This window comes from Leptosomus discolor, chromosome 2 (genome assembly GCF_034619465.1).
Source record: "Leptosomus discolor isolate bLepDis1 chromosome 2, bLepDis1.hap2, whole genome shotgun sequence".
In the NCBI taxonomy this organism is placed as follows: Eukaryota; Metazoa; Chordata; class Aves; order Leptosomiformes; family Leptosomidae; genus Leptosomus; species Leptosomus discolor.
In genome coordinates this window covers 67,594,262-67,607,155 of record NC_141392.1, presented here as the reverse complement: position 1 = coordinate 67,607,155, position 12,894 = coordinate 67,594,262, and the positions used below count along the sequence as shown (strand labels likewise).

General features: G+C 38.2%; 1 protein-coding gene across 1 annotated transcript in view; it reads right to left on the bottom strand.

Moving 5' to 3' along the window:
* PTPRK (protein tyrosine phosphatase receptor type K) overlaps positions 1-12,894 on the bottom strand; it is a 416,718-nt gene that overhangs the window by 92,446 nt on the left and 311,378 nt on the right. Inside the window, exon 8 of the mRNA XM_086461237.1 lies at positions 5,035-5,337. Within this exon, the coding sequence (XP_086317363.1) occupies positions 5,035-5,337 (303 nt within the window). The remainder of the gene's footprint in view (positions 1-5,034; positions 5,338-12,894) is intronic.

Below are 12,894 nucleotides of genomic sequence, written 5' to 3'. Positions count from 1 at the left end.
TGCAACCACTTTTTCTCTGTCTCGATGATACGCCAATAGCAAATCTTACCTACCACCTGAAAAAAAGAATTGGGGTTATTTTCACAAACTGAAGGACAAAGAGGTTATATCCTAGGCTCCTTTTACCAATAGCAGTAGGTCGGCTATAATCAGTTTCAGTTTGCTGCTGCTAAAGACATAAAACTTCCTTCCTTATTCGACTATATTGACACTAAATTTTGCTGCTGCTCATGACACGTAGGTCACTATTCTCCCTTTTTGGTCAAGGACATGTCAAGGTCAATACCTTTAGCAGCAGCATTTGTGGACAACTTCACATTTAAACTGTTACCTCTTAGCCATGGGTTTCTCTTTATGAACTCCAATCATTTCCCAGGTTTTTTCCCAATATGATTAATACACCAAGTTCACTTGACATCCATGCACATGTCATGGTAGCAATGCAGCACTCAGCTACATCGGTTATACATTGTTCGAGACTGTTTGCAACTTCAAGCACTCTTTGCAGCCCTCCTTTGCTGCACTGGACATACTGCCCGCTCATCTTGCTGCATTAACTTTTCTCCCAGTTGGGCTATTTTAGTGACTTTTAGAATGCTACTAATAGAGTTTTATATCTATGTTTTTCCAAAGCTCCTTGAAGCACTGTTTGTTTGTTTTCTTTGACTGAAGCATATTTTCTACCTCCTTCCAACACGCTCCCCCCCCCCCCCATATTTTCCTGAGGTGCCAGAACAACTTGAAAAAACAGAAGGAAAAAGTGCTTCTCATAGTACATAGTGAATGGAGAATTTTTTTTTTTTTCTAAAGGCAACTTACAGCCTTACTATCAAACACAAAAGAATACTAAATCTCAACTATTTCCATAAAATCCTCCCTCAAAGTTGGTGGAAGGTATTTCCTTTTCACATGTTTAGAAAGTACACTAACTATTTAACTTTTTAATTTTTTTTGCCCTCTAATTACAACATTTCTCCCTTTCTCTGCTGTTTCCCAGTGTTGTGAGCCTGATGGAGTTTTCCCAGGAGCATGAATAAAGGTTGGACAGTTGGTGCCTTAACCCTGCATTGCAGCTCTAGATAGCTCTGCACGGAGCTGAATAGGCCATACTCTCTGAAAGATCAGGGGGCCTTGTTTGTGTCCAACGAGCGTGTCCTTTGGCTCAGACCAAAGCTTTGGTATACTTTAAGCCCCAAAATGGGTACTTATCCTGTTCCAAGTGATCTTTTTCAATTAGTTGTTTGCCTGCTGTTAGCTGACACGCTCCCTTACTAGATATAAAATCTCCATCAAACACTTCGAGCTTCATGATTTGCTTTCTCCATAGCTGCTCTCTCAGAGCTAATGTCACTATTCCTGTTAATCCACTGCCTTTTGCATCTGTTTCCAATTAAAAATTAAGGAAGCATTTATCTGCTTAATCTCATTCATCATCTGCTGCTCTTACAGAGGGTCCCTCTGAGTTTGCAGCACCCTTGTGAGCAAACAGCTTCAAGAACGCGCGCACGCTGCTGATTCATGCTAAGTGATAAATTCACTGCTGGTCCTTGTACTTTGTTCTAAATGGCAAACATCACCTCTGCCCAGCACGTACGCATCCCCAGATTGTGCAAACCTCCGTCTTTTTCCTTTATGAAATCCTTCAAACACTATCCAACTCCTGTAGTACAAGCCAGGTGAAGCACTGGGTCCCTGTCATAGCACACATAATGCAGAGCACCCAGGTACTCAGAAGACCTTTCTCCACAGATCTTAGTGATTGTGTGGTCTCTCCCCAAACTGAAAGATGGTATTTCACCCATAAAACACTGACAAATTTCCTTGTTTTCATCTTTTTGCACAACTTATTTAACAGTGTACTGCCCAAGAGCTTAATTTTTATATGGAATACAGCCTTTATCAAATTACCATAATATACTTTAAAGATTAATTCAATCTATCCAAGTTAAACAGAAATACTTAAAACCACAAAGTATTCAGATCTAGCTCTGGTCAGAAAGGAGATTATTTTCAGACTGATATTCCTGGCTTTGCTTTCTTGCAGATACAAGCTATTAAAACCTTCTTCGTTTGTCAGTCATGGCTCCAAATGTCTGAAGCACAGCTTCTGAATCTTACCCTCTTCTATGAATTGTTTCCTGAGATAATTCTGTTCCTAGTACCACACACTGCTCAGTCATCACTCACCACTCTGGGAAGTCTGGCCCAGCTATGCAGCCCTATATAAATGCGAATCTTTGTGAAAGACAACCAGAGATCCTCACTGTCTCACACCACAGCCCCACAAAAGTCCAAGATCCTCTGCATTTAAGGAACCCCAGAAGTTCAAATAGGCGTAAAGCTCATAGCAGAAGGGAGGTGAAATGACAGAAGAGAGATGAAGTGAAAGATAATCAAGGGCAACTAAAAAACAGAGAAGAAAGGGACAGAGAGCTGGAAGCATGGGGAAGATGGTCAAAGCAACTGAAGATGATGGCAAAATGGTAAAGACAAAGGGAGATAAGGAATTGTGGGGTAGACACCTTTAACCCCAACAGTCTACAAAGTTTTTACTTGATTAGCAGATCCTTGTAAGAAAGAACAGCATTGGAAAGAATGTTGCAGTACAGAAATGTTAACAAAAAGCTAACTATCTGTTGCTGTCATCTGGAGTTTTCAAAGTTTCTGTTTATGAATAGAAATACACAATGTCAGTGCACAGTTTCAGATAATCATGTAACCAGTGGCTTTTCCTAATTAATGTTATTTGCAAAAATGTAGGAAAATACTGATCCCTCTATTTTCCTTCTCATAAATGAATCACTGATAATGCCTCCACTATGTAATTGACATCATGCTCATTCTACAAAATTTGCAAAAATCATCATGACAGTGAGGCTACTTCCGATTACATGTGAAATACGTGGGGCATAGGCTCACGTACCTTCCTGTAGCTTTCGTGTTCTTAGTTTGAGTCGTGCTTTGGGCTGCAAACTGTGTTTTAAACCAGACTCAGACAGATAGTCGATCACTTGGCCATGGAACTATACTAGCAGCACACACGTAGACAGTCAACTACAGAAGTCCATTTACTATTGCTATGAGAGCTCAAGGTGAGAGGCACATGTGAATACACCTTTGATGCTCTGAGATAGCTGAAAGCCCTCTGTATTGCACATTGCTTGTATGCTCTGTATTTTGAAATACGTGACAAAATGTATATAGACTTTCAAGTCAATCAGTAACGCACAATTAAAAAAAAATCTGCATTTCATTTCCAATAGTATCACTGAGTAGACCTCACAAGAGGTAATTTTCAGGTCACAAGCATTATTACCTACCAGTGTGTCTAAATACAGGTACCTTTTAAAATGTATTAATCCCTCCCTGAAAACAACATCTGCTTGAAATAGTTTACCTTGGCAACTTTTATTCACTGGGTGAGGTTTCTTCTATGCTATCGTACCTCTAACACCAAAGCTGAGTCTGAACAAGTTCACTGATAGCACACTGGCGTGCCAGCTTGAGACTAAAACCTGCCTTGTGTACATCATTTCCCAAGAATAATCCACAACAAAACCAGAAGACAAAATATAAGCACTTGACTCTACTCTTGACAAGCACCACTATAGTGACCAGCCACCACCTCTGCACATCTAACCAGATAAAGGCTATCAGAAACCATAACCTTTCTTGAAAACTCTGTTAAAAAGAAATCCATTTTCCATGGACATAATAATATTACTACTACTATTTTTTTTTTAACCTCAAGGAAAATAGCAGACACAAATATCTGTAATGTAAATACAGATACAGAAATAATTCATCGTGGATTATACTTATAATTAACTTAAAAAAAATACTAAAATTTGAATTGCATGAATACCTAATTCTGTACTTGTCAATAAATCTTTATGTGATGCATCTATGTCTCTGTAGTTCTTTACAGCTCCTCATACTACCTATTTAATAAGCTGTTCTCTCTTCTTTATTGCGACAGTAAACATACTCCTCTATTTCTTGTAAAATTGAAACTATATGGTAAAAAAAAAAAAAAAGCTACCAGATTCTAACCTTGATTGCTATCCATATATAAAGGTATACCCTCTCCTCCATTTTACAGGCAAGCACAGTACCTTTTCCAATTTTATCTTCTTATGTATCTACACTCTTACATTAGTCAGAGTATTCCTTTTTTGTTACCAATGGTATATCTATTTTCATGGTGTTGTTGTCAATATTTTAATGAAATCTTAATAGAAGAAAAGGAAACTAAAATTGCTCTTTCCTACCACATTTTAAATATTAGGGAAAAATACTATTTTTTTAAATCTCTTTCATACCAAGATTCATAGCCTAACCACTCAATGTCACCATTAATATCTACATCTACTCTTTATTTCTTCCTAATTACAGTAAGTTCAACTGTCTTGTCAATGAAACTTCACCGAGAACGTTTTAAAGAGAAATAATAGAATATCTTGAATTAGAAGGGACCCATAAGGATCATCGAGTCCAATTCACAAGTTGTCAAAGTGAAAGTTTAATCTGATGGGTTGCTTTCAAAGAGTTAACAGATACTATATACTGTAACCTGCAACATAAATTACTGCTCAAATATATTTGCAGAAGAGGTTTTAGATCTCGAATAGAGTCTTTAAGCAAGCACCGAACTCAATATTTAGATATAAACTCACAGAATTAAATTAATTTTCAAATACTACACCTGATACTGTGAAGAAGCCTTCACCTACCACCACCACGTGTTTCTTGTCACCTGTGTTAGCACATTCTTGGAGTGACTGGGAAGCCACCCTCCCTCCTTCTTCTTGCGAGACAGAGACTGAGTTTGATTTGCGCTACACGGACAGGTAGGGCTATATATACAGGGTGACAGCTGTAATGCTTTTAAAGCTATTGTTTTAGGACTAACGAATACATTAATAGAAGAGAACTTCTATCCCTTGAGACACATGTTGTAAAACACAAAGTAATTTCCTTCCACCCGTCTAGACTGGACTTGGATGTAATTTCCATAACAGCATTTATGCATACCGTCTTCATCTGTCTGGATAATGGTCTCTTCACTCTCCTTCCTCCCTTCTGGGTTGGTTAAGATCATTTTGAGGCTGACATTGGTGTACGGAGGCAGGTGATCCACAACGTGCTGGGGTGCTTTGGGGTCCATGTCCAAGCAGTCCGCCTTGCTCTCATTGTGTCCGCAGAAGTAGTGGTAGCATATAGTGACATTGAAAGTGTGGCAACGAGTGATGTTGTAACCCAGAGACTCCCAATCCACAGCGATGTGTCTGGCCTGGATCTCAGCAATCTTCAATGTTTTTGGTGTTCTCATAGGTTCTAGAAAACAGAATACAATGAAGAAAAACATCATTAATGTTCTTCATCCTTGCAATGAACTGTAACTGGTAGAATATGCCTCCAGGAATGTGAAAGCAAAGGAGATAGGCAACAAACACAGACTTATTACTGGAAGAAGTATCATCCTTTGTACAAGCACCCTGAAGGGAAAATGCCTGTCAGGCTCTATTTTTTTACTTCATTCTTCTTTTTACTTCATTTTGCAGGTTTCAGACAGTGATTAAGACTTAGCAACAGTGAGAAAAAGAATTGTTAATTAACAGTGCAGCGATTCAAACCAATTGAGAATACAGGCAGCAGATGCAAGAAGAGTGACCAAAAGGCCACCCAGCTGTCACTGCTGGCTTCCTGTCTTGATTCTCCCCTTACCTTTCTTTTCTTTTTACCTGCATAAATTAGATAATACATCATAGCGGTAAAGAGTCAGCATTCACTACACTATGATTTATCACGCCACCAAGCAATGCTGTATACTAATTATACTAATTACCTTACCAAGCTAGCAGTTACAAAAATGCAGATATTAATTAATGTTTATTATTTTAGTAATGAAGCTGTTCATTCAAGCAAATCCCCTCAGATATATTACCAAAAACGCTTTTGGATATTCCCGTTGTATCCTACTTCTTTCGGATCTCCAAAACTTTGCCTGTACATTGCTCTGAGCTGGTAATCTCTGACTTGCTACCCAAGCTCAGCTGCTCTCCACACATGCATTTCCACCAGCAGAGTACATGATGCTCCCCAAGCTGTCATCAATCTTTCCCTGTCTCTCTAGTGCATTCATTCAGCATGCAAGACTAACTTTTATCGTTGAACTTAATTAAAATGATTATACAGTGAAAATCATGACCATGACTATATATACTAGAGTTTCACTGGAAATACACCAAGGGGATCCTCATACCCTGCTAATACATCCTCCTTCACCAGGGGAAAAAAAAAAGCCTGCTGTAGGTACAGCTTCAGCCTCATGTCCTTCTAGGTGTAAGGTCAAAACAGTTGAGAGTATTCAAGGAAGTGAAATACAGGATTTCGCTTTCTGGGTATAACAGTTCTTTGGAACTTGCATTTATGAAATGAGAGTCCCAACCAGGCTAACAACGAGCCAAAACCACAGATGGTATATTGAAATAAGGAAATGTGAATCAATGTAATCTATTCAGCATGCAGTTTGCCAGACAAACTGCAAACATTTAGTTTCAAACATCAAAACAACCAAATTCTAAATATAACATAAAGGTATTCCTAGTAACATGCTGAGTGTTAAGGATCAAAAATTGTGCCTATTCGTCTCCATGATCTATCCCTTCCTTTCTGGATTTTGAACAGGCATGTTCCCTTTGCCCTTAAGTACCCATTTATCATACATACGACAAAAAATACAAATGAATAAGTAGATTTCCTGGGCAGTAGCTTTCTGAACATATTGTATACTGTGACCATAGAGATCTGAAGCTGAAAGATAGCATTGAAAAGGTCCTTAAGAGGTAAGAGATGTGAAGAGAAGAAGGAAAAAAAGCGGCTTCATAGAGTAAACCATGTCTGGTGCTTTAGCAAGTACAGACAGGTGTGAGGCAGTCATTAAAAGTAGCAACACAGTAGATCTACTGAAGGAAGTGGTAAGAGTCTTCAAAGAATCAGTATTTCCCTGGCTACTGAAAGCACTTAGAAAAAAAATGAATACACTCAGGTGTCACAGAGGAAGAGAACTGCTAAAAGAGAAAAAAAATACATATATCAGCCTTTTTCTCATATGAATGACAGCGAAAAACCTAGTTACACATAGTCTGATTTAGCGTTTAAAGTCTAAAAGAGCAAACATATCCTTCACCAAGCAAGTTTTGTATTATAGGCTTATTTTTCCATCTAAAATGGAACGATTTTTCTCATTTTAATAATTTCCTCTTTATTCTACTAATCCAGGTTGTGCCTTCAACCACCCACACTAGAGATAGAATTCACACCTGAATTTAAATTTATTGGAGCCTCTAAAATAAACACAAAATAATACATGTTGTCTGGCCATGAAGGTTGAAACTATTAATGTTTGAAGCCAACTAATCAGTAGCAGAAAATACACCCCATTTTCATCTTGCATCTTTCATGACAAGACTTAAACTGCATTCACACTACGCTGTACGGCACTTTCAAAAGAGAAGAAAAAAAGAAGCTTTGTTAATCTTAAAAAATTATTTTACAATTTATGCAAATTTTACAAATGTGTCACAGTATCAGAGGAGATACTGAAAAGCATCCTTTATTCACCTGTCAAACAGGAAAGAATGAAAGACAGTGTGATCTCGCTTTCTCACAACTATTCCCTTCTTTGGCAGAAATTAAACAACTTCTGCAATATTGAGATGGTAATTAAAGTCTGCAGAGTCTCTCAACAGCTTTGGTAAATTCTGCCAACTGTCCCACTGCTCCTAAAATGATGTTTTAAAAACACAATTTTACTCTCGCTTCTGGGCAACATTTGTCTCGAGGATCTCTAGAGGTAAAGACCAATTGTTTTAAACTGCCACACCGCAAAGCATCCATCTGTAACACCTCAGTAGAAAGCAATCTTCGAATAATTATTTTTTCAGATAAAACACTATTGAATTTTTGAGTAGGCTTCCCAAAAACTCAGTATCTCATTAAGAATAACTTTGTTCTCGATGGGGGCAAAAAGAAGTGCTTATCTGCAGTTTTTCCCCATTCCCACTTTAGGGTTTGCCTTTTACTGAAACATTTCCTTAATCCTACTGGGATTTAATTTCAATTTATGCATTCTCTTCTGATCTCTGGATACTTTTGCAGTTCTACTAATCCCAGTAAATCAATTTACACTTTGTCCTCCCAGTTGTTTGCTCTCCTTTCCTCTTTCAGTCACATCTAGAATTTTTATGCAAAATACATGGACATTGAAGCCCATGATTTCTCACTTCTTTGTTGAATTACTCATGTCAAATCAGCACCCTATGTCGAAGACATAAGAAACAAGACTCTCAAAATCTCTGTTCATTTCTTAACCTATCAGCTGGAGTTTCAACAATAATGGCAGGAAGCACTCAATATTTTCTGAACATTAATCTACCGATTACCCCTGTGAGACAGGCAAGTGGTGGTAATCCTTTTCTGTGAGGAGAAAGAGACACAAAAAGTTAATAGTTTCTTCAAATCTACAAGGTGATTTACTGCCAGGGCCATAAGAATACTGAACAGTACCCAGCTCCCAGGGCACTGGCACTCTGGCCACCAGACAGCAGCTGCAAGCAGCAGCAATTCAGAGAGCTCATTTACAATTTAGTTGCCTGTGCTCCCACAGAAATGCTAACTCCACTCCACAAGTCTAGTTCTTTTAAAAAAGAGTTTTTGTAGATTTTCTTTGGACAAGCTTGAAAAACCATAATGGTGCCCAGGCACTGAGTAAATATCTGAGCATAAGGACAAGTTATTGGAAAAACAATAGTTTGGTTTATTCATTTTGAAAGATGTACTGATTGAAACCTTGGAATTTGAATGAAGCAGCATATTTTTTGCATTAAATTTTGTAGTTAAAATTAAAATTTTGGGGAGGGTTATCCAGAATTTATTTTTCAAGCCTTTTTCTCCAGCAGAAAATATATTTAAGACTGGAGGAAGTTCCTTGTGGCGATAGTAGAAAGTACTCAGGGCTCCTGCTTTCGCAGGACATTCAATATCCTGCGACTCTATCAAGCTCCTAAGTGTGAACTTCCTGACTGACAGACTCACATCTTCCAACAGAGACACGGCAACAAGGCATATGGAGGATTTGGTGGTGGTGGTGGTGGCAGGGTTGACCTTTACGTCCTCCTGAGCCCCTCTGCTGATGGCAGGCTCCCTTCTGCCAGACCCTTCCTGCCCATGGGCTGCTGCTATGACCTCCACCCCATTCCCACCTCTGCTTACAGACGGACACTTTCACACTCAGCCCTTTACTCTCAATGCCTGGCAATACCCAGCTCTGTTATCTTCCTCCTCCTCACCCTCCTTTATCTCTTGGCAAATGGACACTACCAAGTGCTCTCTGGCTCAGATCCATCATCCGATCTGACTGTTTTTACTCTCACTGAACCAATTAAAACCAGAGGCACTGGGAGAATACCAAAAGAATAGAAAAACCATAATAATAAAAGAGATCACTACAGTTACACAGATTACTAAGTCCTCATTCCTTATCCAGAAACTGCATTAAGTAAACAAATTACACACACGTGGCACTCACTCGCAACAATTTATGGATCAAGAAGATTTAACCCAACTTTATGGGATAAAATAAAGAACAGCTTTAGTAATTCTCCAAAGGTTAATAATCCAGGGATAGATGGCAAAAGAGACAGAACCTGTTGACCCCATACCACTTCTCAACTGCGAGACGATTTAATAAGACGCTCCAGATAACAGATAAAATGAAATTCAATTTCTTTAGTGCTTGATAAGCAACACGTGATATGACAGATCAATATCAGAGCCTCTTTGTAGAGATTATCTTCACTTACACACGGATGGCAGTGAAAACAAAAGCCTTCCCAGTTGGAGAAGCAGCAAGGTGAGAGCATGCATTTCCTCAGAACCTATTCTTAATGACAATACATATTACCTTGCTGTCAGAGACAAACAGATGTCCAGAAATTGTGACAGAAGTCCCATAAAAAGAGGCTAGTAAAGCATGACAAGTCCTTTGCTTTTGCTGCCTTTCCCCAGAAATCCTAAATGTTGATTGCAAGCCAGTTTCATTTCCATTTACCTGGCAGGGGAAGGAGAATTAGATCTTCTGACCAGCAGACAGACCAACATTTGTTTGCATGAAATGGAAAACTATCAGGCAAACTTTAAAGCACAAACATTTCAGATAAAGATGATGCTTCTTGAGCACCACCATATACTCTCTATATACTGTCTGCATACAACGTATACAGTTCTTTAATTGGGGCTGGCTTTCGGATTCTCCCCCCTGCCCTTGAATTCCTTCTGTTACGGCATTACACCGAGGAGCCGACTTCATGTTTCTTCTTTAACCACACTGACAGAAATTCATATCAAGTTTAAGAGTGACCCAGGTCACCATCATTGGTGACACAGGAGCTGAAAACTAACCGGACTTGGAGGGTGAGATAACACATACATTTGCATAAGGTCTGAGGGAACTACAGAGAGATGTGGGGCTTATATTAAATAAATTTAAAAAAATACTTTAAAAAATATTTAAAAGCAAATGCATAATAATTATCAGAGTAAAATGGGTTTAAGATAATAATCCTGTAATTTAAAACAGTGACTCTCACAAAGGCTCCTTTAAATATCTTGCCCTTACATTTTAAAACAAAAATGACATAGAAAAAAAAAATGTCCTAATTTTTCGGCCAATATTCTCAGCCTGCACAGCCACTGGAATTCCCCAGACTTTTCTTCTATGACAACATGAGCCTCTGTCCTGTGGCTTCTCCTGACCTTTCCAGGATAGGCCTCTCCTTGGCACGCAGGAAATAAAGAAGGATTACTCTAAGAAGTCACTGTGGCTCCTGCTGCTTCCTTGGTTCACACAAGGTCCTACAAAACCCAAAATGTTCCCAAATCTAAAAAAAAAAAAGTTACAGTCCTGCTGCTGTAAAGAATTCTAAGAACACCCCTGATAAGAGCATGGAAGAACGGTGCAAGTGAAAAACACTGGAAGAAGTACAACTCAAACTAGAATAGCTGTCAAATAGCTGTGCAGTAAGAAAACAATAAACAAAGGTTCCTCACCTGCTCATTTCAGTTGCATTACTCTCAATTACTACTTTTCTTATTAGTGAACGATGAATCACATAGAAAGGCTTTATATAGATACTAAATTCCCTCGCATCACAAATTTGGTTAAGATTGCTTTATAGAAAAGCGTATCACTCATTGAAAAGGACTGGTCTAGAGTTATACATTTCAACAAACCACCGAAGTCTGAGCAAGAACTATGCATGCACATTGACTATGATCACTTCTGCAGGGATCTGCTGCCTGTCAAAGGAGCACCCTATAATTAACTTATGTTACAAACAAAGCTAACAAAAATCCCTAGGTAAGGTGAGCTGTCCTAGAATATCTGTGATGAAACTCCTACCATTAATCTACAAATCCAAAAGAATTTAGTTCAGACTAACTCCCAATAACTCCATTATTTAATAATATGATGAGAATACAGGAAGACCAATTTGTTCAGACATCCCAAGAATGCCATGCATTTCTGCCTGATTTCCTTGAACCAGCCTGTCTTTATGACAGAATAAATCTTCTAAATTCTATTCAAGTTTCTTGTCTGTAACTCTGGCAGACTTTTAACCATTTCTAAATAGAGTTAAAGGCCAGCTTAAAGGCAAAAATCAATTAACAGCACTAGCCTCAATCCTTTAACAACTACTTAATGACAGTTCATGAACTACTTATCTTCAGTCAGGGAACCTTTCCTACCTACTTATGTGTATTCCAAGTCAAACCCACACAGCATCATATTACCAAGTGGATCAATATAGACTTTCCATATGTTACTGGAATATGTTATTATTCCAGATATTCCAGCGTTGGAGCATCTGCTTTTCCTCATACTCAGAACGTACAAAAACAAGGACACCTGTCATGTACACAAATACAGGTTGGAAAGTCTAACTGAGGCACTCAGGTGTTGGGTTTTTTCCTTCAAATCTTGTTCCACGTCAGCAGTTTAGAGGCCTGATTGCAGGCAGCCAAATTTGAAAACTGAGGCCTTCAATCTTTTTAAACTTAGAGGTGTTAAGACATAGTGAACATCAAAGAAAGAGAAATCAAATTAAGTTGTCAGAAGTTGTACAATTTGAAGTACTTTCAGCAGTTTGACAGAAAATGAAAAACTAACTGGTACATAGTCTCACAATAAAAATTGAAGGGTTTACTGGGCATCTCCTTTCTCAGATGTGTAACGCATACAGAACACAAAACAAATATGGATATGAACACAAAAAGAACACACTTTGTGTACATCAGTATGTCTATCTATTCGTCATGTGAAATATGAACCCAGAATAAATGAAACAATTGCATTTATACTGTACCAGCACTACAGATTTATTTCATTGCAAACGAAGCTTATAATGCAATTGCATGAAAATCTATGAGCTTTTTCTCTTTTCACTTCATCTAGCGACTGATTTATTAAGCCAGTTTACAATTACAAATTTCTTATTGACCACGTACCTCAGGGAGCTGAAGAAAATATCTGAATTATTACATAGATAATCAACTGTACTACACTAGTTTCAGTAACAACGAGGGGATATTCAATATATTTTAGGACGTATATTTTTGCATGCAAAATACAGCTATCCCTGCTTCAGAAAGTAAACAGATGAATATAACTGCACTACTGACAATTATTTGCCCATTCCCTCTTGATAGTATGTTTATTCTACTGCCTCTGTGCATGACTAACAGTTTGTGTATCCTCAGCATGTAATCGATAGCTGAGAAGTCTTGTATTAGCTTTAGAGATTAGGCATCCCTTGATAATAAATTCCATTG